At 34.8% G+C, this 25747-nt stretch overlaps 1 protein-coding gene across 3 annotated transcripts in view; it reads left to right on the forward strand.

The window, feature by feature from the left end:
- Nucleotides 1-25747, forward strand: part of Ssh2 (slingshot protein phosphatase 2) — a 245482-nt gene that overhangs the window by 78918 nt on the left and 140817 nt on the right. For all 3 annotated transcript variants that reach the window (XM_013152202.3, XM_013152201.3, XM_063251110.1), the window contains one exon: nt 9638-9681. In XM_013152202.3, coding sequence (XP_013007656.2) covers nt 9638-9681 — 44 coding nt within the window. The remainder of the gene's footprint in view (nt 1-9637; nt 9682-25747) is intronic.

Consider the following 25747-nt stretch of genomic DNA (forward strand, 5'->3'; position numbering starts at 1 on the left):
GATGGGCTTCTTGAGTTTTGTTTCCATTTTCTGTGTCTCCTATGATTCTAGCAACTCTATCCTGAAGTTGTCTTTTCCCAAATCAAAGGCTGAAAGGATAATTGTCTAACTTTAAATATGAATGCTCAAATAGTAGCAATTCATGTCTTCCTAGTGAAAACTGTGTTAGCAGTATACTTATATCTTAAACATTCAAATTTCTTTTTGGTCAAAGACATTAATTTGATTTACCTACTCCTTAGTTGGAAATGATTTTAGAAAATTTGAGAAAGTCATGCTGTTATATGAACCATAATAAACTCCTCTTCCCTTTAAAAATGTCTAAGAGAATTTGATAAATAACCAGTGTTGCACTTTCTGTATGTGTTCTTTGGTCCTATTTCTGAATAATGTTTCAGTTTGTAATGTTGGTTAGTCCTAATCTAATTCTTCATAGCCACAAGCAATTAAAATGTTTAATACTTTAAAAGGAATAGATTTTAGTGTCTCTCAGATTTTATCAGTTTTTGTTTAAATGCTTCATGGCTATATGGTAATCATTTGTAGTGGAGCACTGGTATTAAAATCAGAAGTTAGGTATTGCGATTTTGTTGTAGCTCGCACTACAAACAATCAAGGAAACAAATGATAGAAACAAAAGGAGCATGTAAGCACTGTCTCAAGGGTGGCACTAACAACATAGTTAAAAGTTTTAAATCAAAGTTTAGAGAACAGCTAGACCTACATATCTTAATAGAATGTGTGCTTAGCATGTGTCACTTAGTTGACTTCCTAGCAAGATAAAAACTCTTGTACCTAGCATATCACCTTAAGGGAATAGAAGCCATGTTTCCTTGTTTTTTGTTGTGGTTGTTGTTTGTTTGTTTTAATTTCCCTTTAAAACAGAAGTTTTAAGTTTTGACTGTTTATCAGTTTATTATGGAGCTTTTTAAATGTGTAGATTTGTAGTGTGCTGGTGAATTTTTTAAAATCTGTGCTCTGGGCAGGATTTGTAGCATTGCTGATTTCACTAATAAACTTTCCAATTGCAGCCAGTTTCAAGTTACCAATGTGAATCCTAAAAACCTTACAATTGTTAAATATTGCAATTTAGTCAGCTCCAGCACATCATTAATCTTCAGTCCACCTATGATCTCCCTTAGAGGTAAGTGTGTATCTATATATGAGTCATGGAGATTTCCCCCCTGAATTTAATAATTTTATTTTCATTTATTTATTTACTTAGGCATGTTGGTAATACAGAATAGTTGGGTTCATTTGGTAAACTGGTACATGTGTTTAACGCATCTTGATCATTTACTCTCTTACTGCTTCCCCTTCCTTTTCTCCTTTTCCCTCTGACCTCTTTCTCCATCTCCAAAATTCTACCTTTTATTAAAAGTTTTTTATATAAAAGAAAACATACAGGATATAAGTTTATGAGTCTGGCTTTTTTAAAGTAATGTGATGGTCTCTAACTCTGTTTTTTACACACAAAAAATTCTGTTTTTCTGCAAATGACAAGTTCATTTTTCTTTATGGCTAAGTTATATTCCATAGTGTATATATATCACATTTTCTTTATCCATCCATTTGTTGATGGATATCTAGTCTGTTCTGACAAGCCAACTATTGTGAATTATGCCACTATACACATGAATATTCATGTATCACTATAGAATATTGACTTCAATTCTTCCAAAAGTAGTATAGTTGGTTGAAAAGGCATTTCTTTTTACTTTTTGAGGATCTCTATACTAATTAACATGGTGGTTGTATCAGTTTTCTATTAGAGAAATAGATACAATACAAGATATACAAATGTGTAAGAATTTATAAGATTTGGCTTACAGTAGCCACCCACAGAGTCAAATGAGAAAGCATGCAGAGGGTCTGTCTGCACATTGAAGAACTAAGGATTCATTCAATCCAAGCTCTGGAGCTCTCTGCAGTGTCAGTATCAGGAGGCCGATGGGTATGTGATAGATCGCCCTAGCATGTGGAATTGCTGAGCTGATATAAACTTCTCTTAACGAAACTTCTCAAATTGGCACAGTCAATCAACTGTCATAAAAGCATAACTGTCAATGGCAGTAGCATCACAGTGATTGTGCTAGGTTACATTCCCACATGTAAGGGAGGGAGGTTCCTTTTCCCCCACAGCCTTGCCAGTATTCATCATCTTTTGTATGAATCTGAAGTAGGGTGAGATAAAATCTTAATATGATTTTTATTTGTATTTCTTTAATAGCTAAAGATGTTGAACATTTTCTCATACACTTAATTGACCATTTGTATTTTTGAGAAATGCCTATTCAGTTCATTTGCCCTACATTTTTCATTGTGTTGATTTTAGGGGTCAATTAAATTCTTCATATATTCTAGATACTAATCCTCTGTTAGAAAAGTAGCTGGCAAAGATTTTCTCTCATTGTGTAGGCTTTCTGCTGTTTCTTTTGTTGTTTAGAAACTTTTTATCTGATGCAGTCTTGTTTGTTGATTCTTGCTAATGTTGCCTCTGGAGTCCTATTCAGGAAGACTTTGACTGTGCCTATAACTTCAACAGTTTCTCCTATGTTATCTTCCAGCAATTTCACTGTTTCTGGTTTTATATCTAGGTCTTTGATCGATTTTTATTTGATTTTAGTTCATGGTGAGAGATAGGAATCCATTTTCAGTCTTTTACAAGTGAATATCCAGTTTTCGCAGCACCATTTGTTAAAGAGGCTGGTTTTTTTTTTTCTCCAGAGTATGTTTTTTACCCCAAAAACCTGCTATAATTTTATGGGCTTGTTTCTGTGTCTTCTGTTCTATTCCATTAGCCTATATGTCTGTTTTCATGCCAGTACCATGTTTTGATTACTCAGGCTTTTGTAGAATAACTTGAAATCTAGTATTGAGATACTACCACTTTGCTATTTTGCCCAGCATTTGTTTGGCTCTTATGGGTCTTTTTTGATTCCATAAAATGCATGAAGTTTGCTTGATAGCCTCACCCCAACATGCTAAAACCTTTATTCTGGCAATCCACAACTTCTCACTCTTCCCCAGTTTATCACACTGTCACCCTGCCATTCTCTTCCCTCTGTGGTAGTCTTTTCCTTAGAATATGTACTGTTACTTTCCATCAGACAAAACCCAATTAGTTCAAGCCCAGTCTAAAAATTAATTCCTGTGCAGCATTTCCCAACCCCAGCTGGTTATGTCCTCCTTTGTTTCTTCTATAGTGTTTTGCACAAGTTTCTGCTGCAGCCTAAATGCATTATCCTTACAATTCTATGAAACTACCCATTGCTGTATGAACTATCCAAGGATAAGAAGTTTTGTTTACATTTAACCCCTGATACTAAAACATAAGTAGTCAGTGAAGGATGAATGAATGTATAAATGAGAACAAGTGAATGATTCTTTAAAGAAAAAAGATAGTCTAAGGTATTACTTCCAGATCTTAGTTTTAGGCCACCTCCTGAGCAATAAAAACTATTCTTTCATTCACTAAAGCTGAAATGTAACTGGCATAGAATCCTCACTAACTGAAAATGCATAGCCATTTATATCCAAAAGAACATCTTTTATGTAGTGACCTACCTTTATGCTAAGGTGTTAAGTGGGTTAATAATAGTGCATCAATCTGCCAACTAAACTTAGTGGTTCCTAAACATCCTAAAGTTAAATGTGCCTCTAAAGAGTCATAGGATATTCTTTCTTGGTCAAATTAATATTAATATACTGTATGTAACAATAGGGCTCTGGAAATTAGACTATAGGAAAATCAACAAAATGTTTTTAGTCATTTAATTCATGACTATACATAAATTATTCTGTATTCTGAGAATCTAAGAGCTACATTTTTTTCCTCCTGGTATTTTTTTCTTTTCTTTTTTTCTTGTTTGAAGCAGGGTGTTACTATGTAGTAAGGGCTGGCCTTGAACTCACTTAGGTAGCCCAGGCTGGCCTCCAACTTATGGTGATCCTACTACCTCAACCTCATGAGTGCTAGGATTATAGGTGTGTGCCACCACATTTGACTTTCCTGATAATTTCTAATATTGTGAAAAGCTAACTATTTGGCATTTTTAGTAACAAATGTGTGAAGTTATGTAACAGAGTAGGTGGTTGTATCTTGTATCTGCACTTGTTAAAATGGTAAGCATTCTTCAGCTATCATTTGAACACCATTCGTCAAGATAAAACTACTACCTGATATTCTTATTATATAAACAGTGTTGTATCTTTGCATTTCTGACATTAAATTGTACTGAAATAAACTTAAACATTTTCTTCATTTCTTTTATATCCATTTTACCTTGAGACCTATAAATACCTTCATATATAAAATATTTCCTACCTCCTTTCCTTACCCTTGTATTTATTGTTACAAGTAAATTGAAAGGGAAGCAGAAGATTTACTTGCCCAGCTGTTAAAACATTATGAAAAAAGTTAACTGTATTTGGATATCTTGTATTAGAAATACTTATTTGCATGCCAAAAGACTTTCCCACTCTTTCAACACAACTTTAACTTGTGAAGTCAAAGAGGAAAAGTGCAAAGGATATTATTTTACTTGAAAAGATATGCTTTCTTCTTCAGCTCTCCCTCACCTCCCAACTTGAAATATAAAATCAAATTATTAGTGTAGATGCAGTTAGTTATAGCAGATAGGAAGACTTACCTGGTTCAAATACTGACTTTACCACTCATTAGTTCTGTGATGGTTCCATAGGGTTGTGGTATGCATTAAATGAAAAAATACATAAAGTATTTGGCATATAGTGATGCTCAATAAACATTAGTTAATCCTTGTAGGCATAACACGTTTTGGCCATTTGTGCCGTATAAGAAAACATCAAGGATATAGATGGTTTTCCCTTCTTTACTGCCATCATAATTTCTCATTAATAGAAAAAGCCACCAAAGAGCTGAAAATAATTGGAAGTATCCTTTTTGATATGCTCATTTTAGGAATGAGGGCAATTGTATGAAACTTGTAACAGCCCATAAACATATGAGAGAATGCATAACCCCCTATCTAAGGAGAAAGAGTAATTGATACAATTCACAAAAATAGAATCTGTGGATTCTCAAGTAAAAATAAGTGAACTAGAGCTACGTGTAATAAATATATGGATCTTGTTCGCATAATGTTAAGTTTTTAAAAAGCATTTTGGGAATATAACACATAGTACAATACAATTTTTAAAAGCCCCCAAACAATTAAACCTAATATAATAAAACTATAGTTGTCTAATTTTAAGTGAAGAAATAAAAATAAGCAAACTAATAGTAAATTAAAATGAAATTCTAAGAAATAAATTATACAAAAGAAACCATAAAAAGAAGAGAGGAATAAAATACCAGCAACAAATAAAATAATAGTAACATAGACTCAAATCCAATTATATCAATAATTACATTAGAAGCTATGGAAGAAACACTAAAGAGACAAATATTGTCACAATGGATAACATGTAGTATGATCTAATTAAATTTTGTCTGTAGGAGACATTTTTTAAAACAACAAAGAAAATTTAAAATTTGTCTTGAAAACAATGAGCATAAGTCTAGGGTAGCTATATTAATATCAGAAAAAGTACACATGAAAACTAATAGTCTTACTGGAGATAAAGCAACTTTGAAAAAGAGAAATGAATTAAAGGATTTATATTTCTTTCAAAACTTTCTATAAATTTCAAACATTGAGTTGGCATGGTACTGGCATAATTATTGACAGTTGATCTATGGAACTATGTAAAGAAGACAGAAATCAGCCTTTACTTAGACCACCTGTGTTAGCTAGCTTTATGTTATTAGAAAATACCTGAGAAAAATCAATTTAAAAGAGGAAAACTATTTCCACTCATGGTTTTAGACATTTCTCTCTATGGATGGCTGGGCCCATTGTTAAGGGCTTGGGGTAAGGCAGAGCATTATAGCAGAAGAGCATCTCATCTCATGGTGGCCATGAAACAGAGTAAGGGAGGGAGGAAAAGAGAGAGAGAGATGGGACCAGTATATGTTCTTCCCCTCTAGGACCCACCTCCATCCTAAATTTTCCACCATCTCCCAAGAGTCCATTCAGTTATGAGCCCATCAGTGGGTGAACCCCTTATGATATCAGAGCCTTCCTGATAAATTCACTTTCTAACAATCCCACCTCTGAACTTGGCAACACTGGGGACAAGCCCTCAACGTGCAAGCTTTTGGGTGAACATTTCAGATCGTAACCTTTGCACTGTTGATTGATTTCTTACAAACAAACCAAATAATACAATGAAAAAAGGAAGGTACTTCCAAACAGTATTTTAAGACTGGATATTTATTCATATAGGAAAAAGTGAACTTGTACCTCTATCTTATACTATATACAAATATTTAATATGAATCATAGACATTATCTATAACCCACAATGCTTTTGTAAGAAAATATGGTAAAGTGTTGTTATAACTAAAGGTAGGCAAAGGTTTCTGAGAATACAAACAATAACCACAGAAGCAAAATTGCTAATTAAACTTCAATTGTAACGCATGCATTGTTAATGACAGTATAAGGTGGTGTGAACATTTTGGAAAAAGGCCTGGCAATGTTTTATAAAAAAACTATAAATGTATAACCTATAACCTAAAGAAATAAAAATATGTGGCCACAAAAAAGGAAAAGGGAAGAAAAGGAAAATTCTGCAAAATGATTTTTATATAGTGTCTTTATTCATAAGAGAAAAAACTCAAACTACCTATGTGTACCTAGGAGTAGGAGAATAAATAAACTGCAGTATATCCATATGATAAAATTCTCAGTAATAAAAAAGACTGTGCAGGTGCTGGGGATTTAGCTCAGCGGCATAAGCGCCTGCCTTGCAAGCAGGCAGTCGTGAGTTCGATCCCTGGTACCGATGAAAAAGAAAAAGACAAAAAAAAAAAAAAAAGGCTGTGGTACTGTTTATTGCAACAGCATGGCTGAGTCTCAGAAATAGAGTGCTGAGTGAAAAAAGCCTTCTGGTAAAGAGTATATATTGTATGATACCATTTAACGAACATTGGAATCATATAAGTAGGATTATATGTCATGTACTGATTTTTTCTTTTTTATAATCCTTTTTTAATGTACTAATTTTTGATGGAAAAATTGTAGTGGAAAAATCCAAACAGGGCTGGGGATTTAGCTCAGCGGCATAAGCACCTGCCTTGAAAGCAGGTAGTCGTGAGTTCGAACCCTGGTCCCGATAAAAATGAAAAAGACAAAAAAAAAAAAAAAAAAGAAAAAGAAAAATCCAAACAGTGATTGCTTCTGAATATGGGTGACATTGACTGGGAAGGAACAGAAGAAAACTTTTTAAAGTGATTAAACTATTCTATATTTTGATAGCAGTTTGAGTTACAGAGGTATATGCATTTGTCAAAATTCATGGGATGGTGCACTTAAAATTTATACATTTCGGTGTACATATATTTGAACTTAAAGAAAAAAGAAATATAGTTGTATATACATTTAAGGGAAAGTGTTCTTGTCTCAGGATTTTATGTTGAAATATATCCAAAGAATAAATGAATTGAGGGATGGACAGAGAGAATGAGTAGATATCATATGATAAAACAAGTATAGAAAATACCAATGGTAGAATCCAATCATATAGGCTCACGATGAGGTCTTTCAACTTTGCAGTATGTTTGAAATTTCTAATAAAATGAGTAAAGGCAAGAAAATTGTGAACTTCAGGATGGTAGTCACATCACAGGTATAGGACAGAAGTGGGAATTAAGTACAGTTATTGATACTCTTCCAGTTCTTGGGTGGAATGCTGCTTACAGGTTTTTACTTTATTATTGTACCTCAGTAATTTAAATATATGTTACATACTTTCTTCATTATATAACACTTTGTACTGTAAAAAATAATGTGATAAGATTACATCAGAACCTGAGATCTGTTGACCAGTAATAACAACAATGAAGCACTATTTGTTAAATTATACCCCAGGAAATAATTTCTATGTATTAGAATTTTCTTGGGCACAAAAACAAAATTTATATTTGCTCATCTGAATCTTTTATTTTCATTCTTTCAGGTTCTCACTGTTGATTCCAGAAACAGTCATTTCTATTTTAGCACCTTTTTTGATTTCATAAAGGGCATTCCTTTTGAACCTAAAATCTCTCTACAAGCACTATAACACTTTACACCTGTACTTCCTCTGGGAGTAGAATCTTTGTGGTATTCTCTGTGGAGAAAATAACAGGCATCCTTAAAATCAATGTTGGGAATAACAGAGAAAAAATTATAGTGCTGGCTGTAACTGCCCAAAAATATAGACAAAATTATCTAGAAGTAGATGGAGATGCCTTTATAAACTAGGAATATTGGTGACTCATTGGCTGACAGTGCACGTATTGAGATTGTCTCCTACTTCTGTGTCTGCTCGTTAAGACATACGTGATGGAAGAAGAAATACAAAATTTAGAGAACAAATTTAAAATAAAAATTAGCCTCTCAGTATCACGCAGTCAGTCATCTCCTCTCACTTTTCCTTCATGTCAGTGTCATCTCTGGGAAAAGCTGTATATATAACACAGTAATGTATACTAATTGCTGACCAAAGTCAGGGAGAAGTATATGGTTTTCAATAGGTTAGGAGGCAGTATATTGTTGGCTTTCATTCTAGTTTTATCACATGGGTTTGCTTGGGCAACTTATTTGCTTTTTGTTAATTTTATCTGTAAAACATTCATTGAGTTTAAGTTGGCATAAATTATAAGACTATTAGTTTACTCCTACTAAAAATACGAAAGTTGTGGCCAGGCATGGTAATACATAATTCTAGCACTCAAGAGGTTGAGGCAGTAGGATGTGAATTTGAAGCCCGTCTGAACTGCATAGCAAGAGCCCATCTTGGGAAATAAGACCAAAAAATTATACTTAAAGTGTGATTCAGTGTTTTATTACACTGATTTGTCTTTGTTGTGTACACATTCGAATAAAAAAAAAACATGGTGCGTCCATCTACCCTCTGAATTTATGGAGAATAAGTAGGACAGTGCACTTACAGTGCTGTGCACAGTGCTTAGCATGTTATAAGTGCGTAGGAAGTGGTAACCATTATGTTGGTGGTGTTGGTGATTTGGTCATAAGCACTCAGAAGTTGTGCTCATTGCTTAGATTGTTCTTTGGGGTCAGAATCCTAGAGCATCTTGATGAGATTTGTTGTTGATACTTAGAGTTCCCATTTATTTTGGAGTGGAAGTAGCGTAAGAGTAGCATAATATATTCAGTTAGTTTTCAGAAGTGATTGTTTTAATAAGTAGCATTTTTGTTAGCAATAAAATATTTGTGAACTGTTGATCTTGTTTTATTTAGGAATAAATTTTACTGTTATACTGCTGGCTGTGGCTGCCCAAGAATATAGACGAAATTACCTAGAAGTAGATGGGGATGGCTTGATAAACTAGAGAAAATAGTTTCTGACAGTTCACATATTATTTGAGATTCTCTCCTCCTACTTCTGTCCTGGGTTGGTAGAAATCACTTTTTATGGAACGACTTTAGTTTAAATGCATAACAACATGAGTGATATACTTACACATATAAAGCTTGGTAAAATTCCACTAGTTATATTGTGATATGAGACTTCAGGTTTTAATTTTCATTTTCTATCTCTATTTCAGGAAGCAGACAGTGGGGAGGAGGAATGCCGATCACAGCCCAGAAGGTATGTCTTTTCATTACATCCTCAGTGCTTTCATGCTTACTTTGAAATCTTTTTCAGTATTGTCAGATTAGCTTAATCTTGGTTTTCCAAGATGCTTCATTATTCTTTCAAAAATGAGACTGCTTCAGGAATACACTGACTGATGTAGAAAACTTTTAAACAGTAGATTGCTTTTTAAAAAGGATGCAGACTCAGTAGTAGAGTGCTTGTTTAGCTTGTTCAAGGCCCTGGGTTAGGACATGAATTGTACCTACCTAGTGTTCTGAGAAATAATAAATTTTGTTTTGTATTTATGGGGGGAAATCCATGAAGTCAATCCCCAGCACCCCTCTCCCAAAAAAAAGTTTCAGAAACACATTTTTGACTTAGTTTTCACCTCTCTGTAAGGAATTACCTTGGGTGATAAAGAAACAAGTTGTCCTTACTTTTTAGGAAAATATCAACCAGAGACCATTTCTGCCTTCAGAGGCTGGGTTGGGTTGGGTTGGGTTCTGTTGAGTTGGGTTGGGTTGATGTGGCTTAGTTTGGTTTGAGACAGTTTCTCTGTATAGTGTAGGCTGATCTTGAATTCACAGCAATGCTCCTGCCTCAGCATTCCAAGTAGTGGAATTACAGGCATGAATCACTATGCCTAACTTCAGCTTTATATTTATAATTATCATATGTTTTTATAGATTTTGGCAAATCTTACAGATTAAGAATTTCATTTTGTACTTATGCAAAGGGTATACTGGATAACCTACCCAGTCTTTTAAAATGCAATGCGCGCGCACACACACACACACACACACACACACACACCCTTGACAGAATAGTGGGCTTGTTATTAACGTTATTAATACCCCCTACCAATAAAAAATTATGAAACAAATCTAGAAAATATAAAATAACACTTCTGGGGCAAATGTGCAGCTCTACAGAACTTGTTTAGCATGCACAAGGGCCTGGATTCAATCCCCAAAACCAGAACTGCAAAAGAACAAATTTCTATTGTCTTATTAATGTGATTTTTAAAAGCAACTCTGTCCAAGAAAGATCCATGATAACTTCTAGATGGTCATTTAAATGTTAACCAAATTTGTATCCTCTGAACTCATTAATGACCCATCCAAATGACACAAGAAATGGAAACAATAAGCTTGCTCATTGTAAGAAACTGGCTAAAGGGAATGCTTCCTTAATGATCAATTATCAGGTATTTGTTGATATACCATATACCTTCCTCTTATAGACTATAAGGTCAAATAAAAATAGTTATTTTTCATCAGTACCTGAGGTAGTCATATTTTGTCTTAGTTATCACATAAATTTTGGTTGAAAGTTTAATTTCTCACTTGTATTAGTAAAGATATGACAGCGAGTTGTCTTTCTTTTTCATTGGACTAGAAGGTAGAAATTCAATAAAAATTTTACCATGGACGTCATACCCTTATTCCCATTAGAATGAAAAAAGATTTCAAAGGGATTCTTAAATTTAGTAAATCAGATTTAAAGATTTCTGGGTTAATTCAATGTGTTACATGTTAACTTGGGATCCATTAAGATAGTTACATAAGAATGAGGCAAAGGTCCAATCTCTGATTCACTCCACTGAACTGTCAACCATTAAGAGGTATAAAGACTTGTTTTTAAAATCGTTGGCAATAGGGGCTGGGGATTTCGCTCAGCGGCATAAGTACCTGCCTTGCAAGCAGGCAGTCGTGAGTTCGATCCCTGGTACCGATAAAAATGAAAAAAAGACAAAAAAAAAATTGTTGGCAATAAGTCAGTAATATGACCAGCAAAAGATTTCTGTAAACTGTTCACAAGCAAGATCATTTAAAGAAATAAGAAATATGGAAAAACCTAACAGCACCCATTTTTTAAAAAAAAAATAATTGGTAGCCAGTTATAATTTCTTATATTCAGTGTGTTGTAACATTACTTCTAAGTTTAATGGCTTTAGTTTGACTCAAAATAAAAAATTTTCTTAAAATGCCCTCTATAGCTAAATGATTTATTAAGAAGCTGACTTTTTTTGAATATTTGGATACTAAAGATTATTCTGGCAGTTTTGTCATTTACCACAAAATAAATCAGCAATGAGTTCTTTCACTAAATGTGCCTAAAATCGTCTTGTCAGTTTGTGGGTTCATATGTGGTTGATGCAAGAAGACTAAATAGGAAACATCAGAACATTAAAACTAAAAGCCAATTTTAGGAAATTTAAAAAGACATTGCTTTAATAATTTCTTAGTTTAACCAATGTCATTTGCTGAGAAAGTCTTAAGTAAAACAATCTTTAAATATAATTCAACCAACCATGCCTCTAAAAACCAGTGTTCACGGATAACAATAAGAAAAAAATTGATAAATTAGACCACATAAAAATTTAATGCTTCTACTAAAACTAGATCCATGTCTGTCACCATGCACTAAAGTCAAAATGGACCAAAGATCTAAATATTAAAACAAAAACATTAAATCTACTAGAAAGTCTTGAATACATAGGATTAGGCAGAGAGTTCATGAACAAAAACCAAACTGCATGGGAAGTTCTTCAAGAAATCAACAACTGGAATCTCATCTTATTTGCACATCAAAAGAAATCACCAACAGCATGAAAAGAAAACCCACAGTTTGAAAAAAAATTTAGCCAACTGTCCCTCAAAGGATTTCTATCTAGAACATAAAAAGAATTGAAAAAATGAGCAGCTGAGATGAATACACAGTTCTCAGATGAAGAAATACAAACGTCACATATATGAAAAATGTTCAACATCACTGGTTACTCAAGAAATGAAATGCAAATTAAAACAACACTGAGATTCGATTGTACCCTAGAAAGAATAGTCAAGATCAAGAAATCAACCAATAACAAATGTTGGTGGGACTGTGGGGAAAAGGATCCCAAGAGGGAAGGAAATTGATTGGAGTGTATGCTGATGCAACCACTGTGGAAATCAGTGTGGGATTCCTTAAAAAACTAGTATTAGAGATCCCATTAAACCCAGCTATCCCCCTTCTGGATATTTTCCCAGAAGAATTAAAAGCATCATACCACAGTGATATATGTGTACCCATGTTTATAGCAGCACAATTTGTAATAGATAAATCTTTTTTTTTTTACCTCAACTTGTGAGAATGGAAGTAATAGATAAATCTTGGAAACAACTCAAATGTCCATCAGCCAAGGAATGTATAAAAAAGGTGTGGTATTTTTATATGACAGAGTACTACTCAGCTATAAAGAAGGATAAACTTAAGCTTTTATAGGTAAATGGATGCAACTTGAGACCATACTCATAAGTGAAATAAATAAGAAACACATGTATAAGCATAATATTGGCTCCTTAGTATAAGAAACTGAAAGAGTAAATAAGATCTAAAATCTACAATAGATATTGTGAAAAGGAAAGAAACTGCTTAAAAGGAAAAAATAACTGGGGGAAAGGACAAAAAAAGGAAGGGAAAAGAAAAAAGTATGTATACACATATGTGATAGTTGAGATAATTGTACTACTAATTTCTTTTAGTTCACTGAAAAGAATGATTTGTGCCTATATTGTCTTATCAATTTTGCATGCCTATATCTTATAATCTGGGTAACTACTTTGAAGATAACAATACACATATATTAACCTTTGTTAATTTCCTATTTTCTTGATAGGAAATTCTGTATCATTGTTTTTATTTTTTTCTCTTTAAAAGACCATAATAAGTATACTTCTGTACATCAAAAGGCACAACCAACAAAATGAAAATACAACAAGGAATGGAAAAAAATTATAAATCATAGTAGGGTTTGATATTAAAAATATACAAAGAATTCCTACAACTCAACAATAGCAAAATAAGTCAGCTCAGGTTGCTATTAAAAGTAAATCTAGTCAGGTGGCTTAAATAACAGACATTTATTTCTCACAGAGTGGAGGCTGAGGCATCTAGATCAAGGTGATAGCTGATTCAGTTCCTAGTGAGAGCCCTCTTCCTAGTTTGTAGACAGCTGCCTTCTTTCAGGATCCTTACACAGCACACAGAAATAACTCTGATCTCTCCCTCTTGTTACTAGAATACTAATCCATTAGGAAATGTTGTGGTTTGTGTCTGAATGTCTCCCCAGTGCCTCATGCTGTCATTGGGGCGGGGGCTCCCCACGGGCTTCTCAGAGGTGCCTTAGTTGTTCATTATCTAGTGCTGAGGTTGGAAGTATAAATGCCATACCTGCCCTAGGGAGGGCAGTCTGCCAACAGTATAAGGGAGGAAAGGAGGCCTACTCTTCCCTTTTGCTCTTGCTGCTTTTGCTGTTTTCCATTACCCCACCCACCATCTGCCACTGTACCTTAGGGCCAGCTGATTATTGACTAAAGTCTCTACAAACTGTGAGCTAAATAAGCCTTTCCTCCTTTGACTTTGGGTTTTGAGTATTTTGTCTCAGCAAAAGTAACTAAGATGGGGAGAATCCTACCCAGATGAAAATTCTAGTTACTTCCCAAGGGCCTCATGTCCAAGTCACATAGGTGATTAAGGCTTTGACATGAATTTTCAGAAAAAAGGTTACAAACATAACCTTTTGCCCCCAAACCCCAAAATTCATGTTTTTCTCATGCACAAAATACCAAGGTATCATGGTATAATAATTATAAAAATTTATGTGATAGTGTGATAATTCAATATATATATATACAACTTATAATGCTCAAGTCAAGATATTAACATTTCTCTCTCCTTCAACATTTATAACCTTCAAACTCTCTTCTAAAATACATACTAAATTGTTATGAACTTTATCCTCACTGTGCTATAGAGCACTAGAATTTATTCTCCCTATCTAAATGATTTTTGCTACCCATTACCTAAGCTCTGTTTTATCTTGTCTTTCCACTACCTTTCCTGGCCTCTAGTGAATACTATTCTATTTCTGTGAAATCATCTATAGCTTGTATATATAAGCAAGAACATACGGTATTGGTTTTCTGTGGTTGGCTTATTTTTTAATGTGCCCCAGTTTTATCTTATGTTGCAAAAAAAGGAAGGAAGTTTTGACTTGCTACAACATGAGTAAACCTTGGGGACATCATGCTAGAAAGAAAAAGATAAATGCTATATAGTTCCACTTACATGAGGTACTTGGGGTAATCCAGCTTATAAAAAGTAGCTTAATAATTGCCAGGGAAGCTTATAAACAGTAGAATAATAATTGCCCGGGAATAGAGGTAGGGGATAGGGGTGGGAAGTTGCTAAAAGGTTATGAAATTGTCTTGGAATTTGAAAAAGTTCTGAAATAGATGGTGGCAGTGGCTGTACAATGTTGTGAATACACATGCCACTGACTCATACCCTTAAAAATGGTTCAGGATGCTAAATTTTGTTACGTTCCTTTTACTATAATGAAGAAACAACATATTCATATCATACTACCTTCGTCATGACATTTAAATTCTGGCATTGTTTTTGCTTTCTAGGAGAATAAGCATTAAGTTATGTTTAGAGAATGTCAAGTTGTGTATTAGTGGCGTTTTGGAAAACAGATCATTGCTTGAAAGTGAATGGCAGTACCTGTTTGCATATTTGTGCACTCACAGCCATCCTTCTTGTATGATGACCCACTTTGCTGACTGGAGAACAGGCAGTAGGTACTATAAAACCAAACCATATAAAATGCCATTTTGACCTGTAAACAGCTATCTATATGGGTCAACCTAATAAAATTATAAGTAAAAATGAACAAAGGGAATATGCTATGGAAATACATCTTTGCAATCTCAAGACATTTTTAAGTTGAATGATAATGACAGAAAACAAAGTATTTTGAGTTAATTTAGAAAGTAAATATTTTAGTTAGAATTCTTCTGTTCCTCTGTATACCATCTCCATGGCAAGAATTGTATGACCCTTAGAAAACTGTCTTTGAGCCAACAATTTACAGTATTGGACCATAACATAGTTTCAAAGATCTAAGGAAATTGTCCTTTAAAAAAGGACAAATGGGTACATAAGCCATTCAAATAATTGTTACATTTTACCTCTCAATTCAGTATATAAAATATGTTTTTTCCCAAGAGCAAAAAAAAATTTTCACCTTTTCAAAATCTAGTTTCTTCTCTATAATCTTTAAAACACATAAAGAATAACTCACTATATGTCAAAAAGTTTTACATTTTTAAAAACTTGATCTCCCCAGTGTACTAGATAAAGAACAGTGAGAACAAAATTTGTCCTAGCAGGAAAGGAGAGAGAGACACAGATAGACAGACAGACAGAGGCTGAGAGAGGGGGAAGGAGGGAGAGAGAAACATGGGATAGAGATTTCTCAGAAAATTTTGGATGCATTGGGTCTTGATGAATGAATGGGATTTAGGAGAATAAAAGAAGAGAATGTTACAAGTATATAAGGACAGAAAGAATGGAAGGATATCCTCAGCAGTCTAAAAGTACATACTGATATATTTTAGGGAAGTAATTATCTAGATCTTTAAAGCAGTGAAATTTTGGTTTGATAGATTCTTTGTATAGAAAAAAAGCATGGTTATCAGAAAAAAAAAGTCTGGCAGTCTTATACATGTGAGAGGATGCAGGAAAACTGTTACAGAAGGTGTTTCAGTGATTTAGGCAAATGGGTATCTCTATCTGAGAGCAGCTTGAATACAAGGACAGTGTTTTATCTTGATGCCCACTGCAAGTAGCATTTAGTTGGCACTCAGTAAATGCTTATTGAATGAGTAAAATTAGAAGAATGTTGATATCTTTTCCAGAAATAATAAAGTTGAAAAAGAACTCTTGTAAGAAGATACATGAAAATTTAATCTTTGAACATGTGGAACACAAGGCAACAGAAAACAGCTTGAAGACAGTTCAAACACAAGGAGCTCAGGATGTAGCTTAGTAGCAGAGCAGCAGAGCATAGTCCTAGGTTCAATTCCTACCACCACCAAGCAGACAGAATCAGAACATGTCCTTGTGTATGAGATAATTTCATAATTGCACTATGGCACTAATTCAATTTATAGCTAAATCTTTCCCCCAGATGTCTGTCTTTTGTTACCGTATTGTGTTTTCTTTACCTTGTACTTGTTTCATTTATTTTTGTGAGATAAGACTTCATGTCCATTTAATTTCAGTCTATTTGGAGACATAATTTTTCTATGGTTTTCAGTGTTATAACAGTAAATTGCACTGTGTTTCTTTCAGCTATGAAAAACAGCTGTATTTCTCTCACAATATAAGTTCCAATTAAAGAGTATATCAACTTAAAGAATATTAGTAATTTAGCTAAATTAAAAAACAGAAGAGCTGAGTATGGTGGTGCATGCATATAGTTCTAACGAGAGAGAGGGAAGGAAGGAGAAAGGGAGAGACACAGAGAACTGTTGAACTATGAGCTGATAATTTAATCTTAACCCTTATAAAATTTAAAGCAATCTCATATATACGGAAAAGTTGTAGATACATAGTTCAGAGAACTTATTTTCCTAAGCCATTTGATGGTAAAATGTTGTATAACTTCTTTTCTGTTTTAAAGGAATGATGAAGTTAATATTTCATAGAGAAGCCAGCTAATTATTTTACACTTCTAACAGAATATATCTTACCTATATCTATACATCTATACATAGATATTTAATCTATATGTCTATATTGAGAGAGTATGTTTTGTCCCCTAAAGTAGGACTTTCCATGTATTAAAAACTGGCTCCAGGTGATCATTGATGCTATCTACCTTAGGGTAACTGTTCATATCCATAGTAGAAATCTGTTCCTTGTAGATGTTTGGATATGACCACCAGGGGGTAGTGAACTGTCCTCTGACCCTTTTGAGTTCTGCTACCATACAGAATAGCCCTTCTGAGATGGTAAGTACATAGCTAGACTACTTGAAAACAGTAAGGATTTTCATTTCAAAGAAATGCTTTTTGTTTTTAAAGAATGAATCACAGGCTTTCTTTATTTTATGTTTATCTGGCATTTTCTGTGTGCAATGACTGTAAAGGGTATACCTGTTAATATAGTTTGAAAAATAGATCTAATTATCTCAACCATAATTAAATTCAGACAGATAATTTTATTTTATAGTTTGTGTCTAGATGTCCCTCCAAGGCCTCATATGGTCATAGGTTTTTTTAGAAGTAGAAAGCCTCATGTATTCATAGGGTTTTTCAGAAGTAGAAAGCCTTATGCAGTCATACAGGTTCTCAGAGGAGGCTAAATCTAGGGTGTGTGATGCTGGAATTAAGGGTGTAAATCAGTCCACTCTTTGTTTGGCATAGTTCTGCCTAGGATTAAGGATGAGAATGCTATACTCACCCTAGGGCAGATAGCCTGAATACGATATAAGGACCAGAAAGAATCTTGTCTGTCCATCCTTGTTGCTCTTGCTGTCTTCTGCCACCATGAATTGTTGCTCTTTTGCCATGTGCCACCCTTTCGTGCAGCAGGCCAATTATAGACTGAAACCTCTACAAATTGTGAGCTAAATAAATCTTCCTTCCCTTAATTTTGGGCATCAGGTATTGTCTCAGCAATGAGAAAAGTAGCTAAGACAGATTTTTATACCAGCAAAGTGGGATCATTTCTGTGATTGTACCTAAAAATATGGTTCAGGAGACTTTGAGGATGGCTTGTGGAAAGAGTTTAGAAAGTTTGGAGTTGATGGCTGAAAGAGTAGCACTGGAACACCTTAGGCTGTACTGTGCAGGAGATTCTGATCAGAACTCAGAAGACCAGAAAGCTAGTAAAGACAAAACTCAGTAGGTTTCTGCTGGGAAGAAAAACTGTATTGACTGCTGGACTCCAGACAATGTGTATTATACCTTAGCAGAAAGTTTGTCTGCATTTTAGTTATGTCCAGAGACTTTGCCTGAATCTGAGGCAGTGTAATGTTGAGGCAGTGGCATGGCTATTGTTGGGGACTTTTAGCCAGATCTGTGTTGAAAATCAAGGACAAAAAGGCAGCAGAATGATTTTAAATGTTTTGAGTTTGGCCAGAAAGAAAGCTTCAGTGAGGCTATGGACTGCAAAGATAGAGCAGAGAGATCTTGATTGCTGAGAGGAAACAGGAGAGTAGAAAGATGGTCTGAGGGTATCACAAGAAGTAGAAGGACCCCAACTTTTGCAGCCTCAAAATTGCAAAAATTAAAGACTTTGCTTTGAAAAGAGAGCCCCAAAGCATCATGTTCCAAAATAGCCTAGGGAAGTTGTTCTTTGGGATTTAGTAAATAGGTACTGGACCCTACAGCCAAGAGAGAAGGAAACCTGGCTACTGCTCCAGCTGGCATTAGACTTTGTACTGATTTTAGGTGCATGCAGAATTCAACAGTTGTGGGGTCAGGAAGGCTCCCATCTAGATTAAGGTCTGGGAGTCAAGGCAGTGTGCCCCTGAGAAGGCAGTAAATGAAGCTGTGAGTATGAAGCCAGAGGTGCACTGGAGACCCCAGAAGTTTTAAGAAGCCAGGAACATGGATCATCTGAGGAAAACTACAAGGAGGGAGCAAAGCTGGCCCCAGCAAGAAGCCATGGGAGCTACAACCACCTGCAGTGCTATTGGAGTGAAGCCACCCAAGCCCTCTGGAGTTCACAACTTGCCACAGATTGCCAGGGATGCTGAAAGTGATACTGTGGAGTTTATTTGCCCTGCTGGAGTTTGGACTTGCTTTGGTCCCATTCCTTTGTATCTCCCTATTTGTACTTTCTGGAATAGTAAGGTTTATCTTGTGCCATTGAAAAATTTTGGAAGTATTTAACTTTCTTTTCATTTGTATAAGGACTCACAGCTGAAAATTTGCCTTAAATCTCAGAGGATGTTTGGGATTTGGACTTTTTAGCAATACCAAAACTGTTAGGACTTTGGCAACTCTCGGAGTTGGACTAACTGGAGCCTTTGCATAAAGGTATATGCATGAGTCTTTGAGGACCCTGGGTAGAATGTTGTAGTTTGCATATAAATTTCCCTCAAAGTTTCAGGAAGTCATAGGTTTTTTTCAGAGGTGGATGAGTCTGGAGCATATGATTGAGAGACAATGAAGCTAACAATGATAAAATGTCTACTTAGAATGAACCTACCAGATAGGGTAAGCACTTAAGTAGAGTGAAAAGACAGAAAAAAAAAAAAAAAAGGAAAAAGAGGCAATAACAGGAATAAGTCAATACATATCAACAGTAATAAATGTCAATGTGAATGATCTCAATTTCCCAGTCAAAAGGCACAGACTAGCAGAATGGGTCAGGAAACAAAATCCAACAGTATGGAGTATACAAGAAAAACATTTAACCCAAAAAGGAACTCAAGGTTAAGAGGATGAAAAACAATATTTGATGCTATAGGAACCTGGAAAAAAAAAAACTGTAGCTATCCTGTATTCAAAATAGTAGATTTCCAGCCAAACTGAACAAAACAGGCAAAAGAAGTCACTACATACTGGTTAAGAAAATAATACAAAAGAAATAGATAACAATTGTAAATATGTACTCACTGAACAGTGGAGAAGGCAACTTCATAAAACAAATCTACTAGATATAAAAGACCAGATAAACATAAATACAAATATAGTGAAGGGCTTCAGTAACCAACCATCACAAATTGATCAACTAGACCAAAAAAAAAAAAAACCAATAAAGAAATATGCTTAAATAAAACATTTGAACAAATGGTATTAATAGATATCAACAGAATTCCACCCAAAAACAGAATACACATTATTTTAGCAGCATATGGAACTTTATCCCAAATAGAACACATACTGTAAAGCAAGCTTAAAAAAATTGAAATTGTACCATGCATATTATTAAGTCATAGTACAATAAAGTTAGAAATCAACAACTAAAGAAAACAAATTATACAAAAGCATGGAAACTAAACATTACACCCAAGTAACAAATGGGTTATAGAAAAAGATAAAAAAGAAGATAGTTTCTAGAACTAAATGATAATACCAGTACAACTTGCTAGAATTTTAGGAACACAATGAAAGCAGTCCTAAGACAAGTTTATACCCATGAATCCCCACATCAAAAAAACAGAAAAATAACCTAACAATGTACCTCAGGGTCCCAGAAAAACAAGAACAGTCCAAACCTGAAGTTGGTGCAAGGAAGAAAATGATAAATATTAGAGCAGAAATCAATAAAATTGAGGCCAAAAAAAACAAACAATAGCAACAAAAAACCTCTCACAAAAATTAGCGGACCAAAGAGTTTGTTCTCTTGTCCTCCAAAAAACAACAAGTTGGATCTTCAACTGAATAAACAAAATGGCCAAATGCTTAGCCAATCTAACCCAAAAAAGAAAGAAAAGACCCAGATCAATGCAGTTATAAACAAAGAAGAGAAAATTGTGATGGACATTGCCAAAATCAAAAATAATTTATAACTACTTGCCAAATCTGTAAGCAAATACACTGAAGAATTCAGAAGAAATTGACAGATTTCTAGATATATTTGAATTACCAAAACTGAATTAAGATTTTAAAGCCCTGAATAATCCAGTAACACAATGAAATGGAAGGAATAATAATTTTTTTTAAAAACTACCAACTGAGAAAAGCTCAGGTCTGTATTGATAGTTTTGAATTTTTCAGGATAGCTCTAATACCAATACTCCTCAAGCTTTTTAATGAAATTGAATGATAAGGAGGATTCCCAAAGTCGTTCCCATAAGCTAGCATTACCCTAATTCCAAAACCAGACAAGGATCCAATCAATAAAGAAAACTGTAGGTCAATCTCTTTAATGAATTTAAATGTAAAATTCTCAAAATATACTAGTAAACAGAGGCAGGGCATGGTGGCACATGCCTATAATCCCAGCACTTGGGAGGCTGAGGCAGGAGGATTGCTGTGAGTTCAAGGCCAGCCTAGGCTGTATAGCAAGTTCAAGGCCAATCTGAATTACATAGTAAGACCCTATCTCAAAAAACAAAACAAAAAAAGTACTAACAAACAACACAACAAATCATCAAAAAGATCATACATACATCATAACCTAATAGACTTCATCCCAGAGATGCAAGGATGGTTCAACATATGCAAATCAATAAGTGAATACATCGCATAAACAGAAACAAGGACAAAAGTTACATGGTTTTCCCAGTGGATACAGAAAAAAAAAACCTTTGACAAACTACAACATATTTTCATTATAAAACACTGAAGAAAGTAGGTGTAGAAAGACCTTATCTCAACCTGATAAAAGCAATTTGTGACAAATTTACTGCCAACATCATATTTAATAGGGAAAAGCTGAAAACTTTCCCTCTAAAATTGGGAGACAAACAAGATTGTCCACAATCACCACTGCTGTTCACCATAGTACTCTCATTAGCAAGACCAATTAGGCAAGAAAGAGAGAGATATGCAGGAAAGAAAGGAAGTCAAATAATTATTATTTGCAGATGACATGATCCTCTACATAGAAGACCCCCCCCAAAAAAATCCAACAAAAGTCACTTAGAGGACTTCCATAAAATTGATAGAGTGGTGAGTAACAACTCAGTCTCTCTTAAGATTTGGAATCCAGACTAGAAAATAAAAACTTGAGGGAGAAAAAAAAGAAGTAGATCCTCAGAATTAAGCTGGATCTGACAGAAAAATTAAAATGAGAAATTCAAGACACAGAACACAAGATAGAAGGGAAAGAGACAGACTGCACTTTCTGTCTGACTCCTAGCATGTTGGTCCCAGGAAAGGGAGATCAAATCTATAAAAACAAGTAGAAGGTGGGAACTCCGGAAGGCCTCAAGGAATGCAGTGGCAGAATGTGCTCTTAGGTGCTGTATAGTACAAGGAGAACATGGAATTGTGCTCGTGTGTGATTCTTTCAACAGCTGGTAGGTATCTGAAGTTGAAGCACCCACCATATCCCTGAAGAGTGTTTGGTTGGACACCATACCAGGAAAAGGTTGATTGTTTAAACCTAGGGCTCAGAGCTTTAGGATGGCTACACTTCACAGCTCTCAATGTGGTGTTCTCACAGTGCCTGGGTGAGAAACAGCTGAGGTTAGAGTACATACTCTAGAGGAAAAAGGCCCTCCAGGAGTTTAGCTAAAAGACATGGACCCCCCACGTTCACAGCCAGACATCAGGCCTAGACTGAGTTGCTCTGGAATTGAAAGTCACAACATTGGTGTCCTTGCTGTACTTCACAGTTTCTGCTGGTACCTGCATGCAACATGGGCAGAGGATCTGAATGCCTTCTTTATCTATCAGTGTGAGCGAAGACATGTCTTCACTTGAAAACTGCCCAAAATTGTAGATCCCAGAAGAAAATACACATTCCAAATCACAGAGAACTCCTCTCTGTCTCTCATGTGTGTAGTTGTTTCCTTGTTTTCTTTTCTCTTTTTTCTTCTTTTACTGTTTCTTCATCAAAGTATGGGCGTCAGGGATGGGGATTTAGCTCAGCGGCATAAGTGCCTGTCTTGCAAGCACGTGGTTGCAAGTTTGATTCTCAGTACCGATAAAAAAAAAAAAAATATGGGGGTTGAAAGGGGATTATCCTTTGTCCTTTTTTCCTTACTCCTTATCTCTTTTCCTTCTTATTTTTTCTTTCTTTTTTCCTCTTCTGCCTGTTAATTTTCTCCCTTTAATCTTTTATCTCTTATTTTTACTCCCCATGTAATTTTTTCTCCCTCTTTCTTTGATCTTCTATTTTATGTGAATTTTAGGTAGTTACATTACATAATCCTGTAAACATCTACTCCCCAATAAGGTGTTTTGTCCCACTTCTCTTTTCTCCTTTTTCATCAGATACAATGGTACTTCATGAACTTTAATTCTCTCCATAATTCTAATGGCAAACCAAACTGGATGAGAACTGAATCACATTTCTCCACACTGAATTTAACCATTGAATTTGAATTGATTCTCACTCAGCTTGGTTTACAACCAGAATCATGGAAAGAATCAACTGAGGTACCAATGTAGTTTAAAGTTTCAAATTTTTCCGTTCGCATTTCCACACTCCCAACCCCCTATATCGTTAATAATTTAAGAGTAAAGCTTTACTAATCTCTAGACAGTTAACTCTGTAAAATCACTGTTGAATTCTTTTTGATCATTAGCAGAAATATGGCTGAAGTATTTAATATATATTAGCAGTAAGTCAATATCTGGGTTGTCTTAATATTTACCCAATAATTGTGAATTTCTCCTCTATGATTAAGGGCGATATATAATTGGTTCTTATGCTATGTTAATATCACTTGTATTTTTTATTTTAAAGATAATAAATACAACAAAACAATACGGAACAAAGCTGTTCAAGACACTGCAATGAAATTGGTACAGAACTTCAGAGCAGGATACCAACATTGCAATAATAGGTACCTTAGTATATCTGGTTATCTTCACAATAGTTGTCCATTCAATCAGTATAGCAAAATCAAACCGAAAATAGAACACTATAAAACCAATCAGAGGGGGCTGGGGATTTAGCTCAGCAACATAAGCGCCTGCCTTGCAAGTGCACAGTTGTGAGTTCAATCCCTGGCACCAATTAAAAAAAAAAAACACAATCAAAACATAATATTGAAAAAAGCAAAACAAGTAATCAGAACAAAGCAAAACAATGAAAACAATATTGGCCTTCAAAGACAAGATAGAAAGAAATCCCCCATATTTGCTATATAGCATATTGTCATCCTCCCAAAAGATGCTCAGACCTCTGGTCCCAGGTCAGCATAATCAACCAAACAATACAAGCATTTAGTTGCTTTATGTACCTTAGTTGCTATCAACTCTGGCTTACCTCAAAACCATCCATTTGCTAACGGGGCAGGGGAGAGGGGCACATGGGACGTTTGATTTTCAGCCCATGTACTCTAGTAGGCTCATGGGAGCCACTGACTTAGTCTCTCCCTGGCACGCCTGTGGCTCATTCATGCCACTTACCAGGAAGAAGGGCTCGTTGCTTTCTTGGTCAGTCCCCCAAGTTCCAGCATGGCTAATTCTCAGGAGACACTAATTCATTCTCTCCTTGGTGTGTCTGCGGCTTGCTCATGTTGCTTACCAGGAAGGATGACCCAGTTTGCCTTGAGGATGTTGGTGGGACTCAAAAATGCACAGTATACCCTGGGGGAGTGAAAGGGGAGGAATAGTCTTAAAAAAGACAACAGAAGATATTGTTAATAGTGTATCAGGAATTAAAACCCATATTACTCACATTGTTCTGCTTAGATAGATTATATTCTGTCCCAGTTTGTTCACAAGCACTAGATCTGAGGGCATGTCTGTCTAGCTATCCCAAAAATATCAGGATAGCACATCTTTAATTTCTTGTTAACTTAATCTGGAGCCCTGTATACTTATACTGTTATATCATGGCTGATCTTAGTTAAATCTGGTTTGTTTGATTGCTGTTTGTTATCAACAGATTTTATTCAAAACTGTTATAATTGGTAGTATCAAGTCTGAGAGTATAGAGAGCTATACTGAAAATGACAAGGTTCACTACGATACCCTTTCTGGTTTGATTACTACCTGCTTTTGTAGTTTTATCTACAAAGTTGTGATTCTATTAATACTGTTATGTAGTGATATATTCAATTATGCTATATCTGGTGATATAGCCAATTCTACTGAAGATAACAAGAGACAACACAATAACCATCATAGAATTCCTTGTATAGTGGTTTTATATGTCTTTTTCATTTTATGTGTCTATAAGAATATGTTTTATTCTGTCTTGCTTTGTTTTGTTTCCCCCTCTAATATAGAAAGGTCAGAAATACATGTTAAGACTCACGCACCCATAGAAACTATAAACAATGTATGAGAACTGTCAAAGACAGTTTACGAGAACTGTCAATCTACGAGAACTGTGATCTTATGACACATGACAAAATGAACAAATACTTTAAAGGAAAAAAGACACTACAGTACCCAGTGCTGATCCTGGAGTATTATGATAGGAAATCCACCAATACTATTATTCTTTGTCCAGAGTGATTTTAGTTTGCTTTGTTTGTTTAATCTCAACATAAATGAAGATATGGATAACTGCATGTATGTTTAAATGTATAGGATTGATAACCATATTAGTAAGTTTTTGTTGGATAGTTGAATAGAACTATTTGCAGTCTTGCTGTTTGAATTCC

This window comes from Cavia porcellus, unplaced genomic scaffold, assembly GCF_034190915.1.
Source record: "Cavia porcellus strain 051 isolate PalLab524CR breed Dunkin Hartley unplaced genomic scaffold, mCavPor4.1 scaffold_6, whole genome shotgun sequence".
Classification (NCBI taxonomy): Eukaryota; Metazoa; Chordata; class Mammalia; order Rodentia; family Caviidae; genus Cavia; species Cavia porcellus.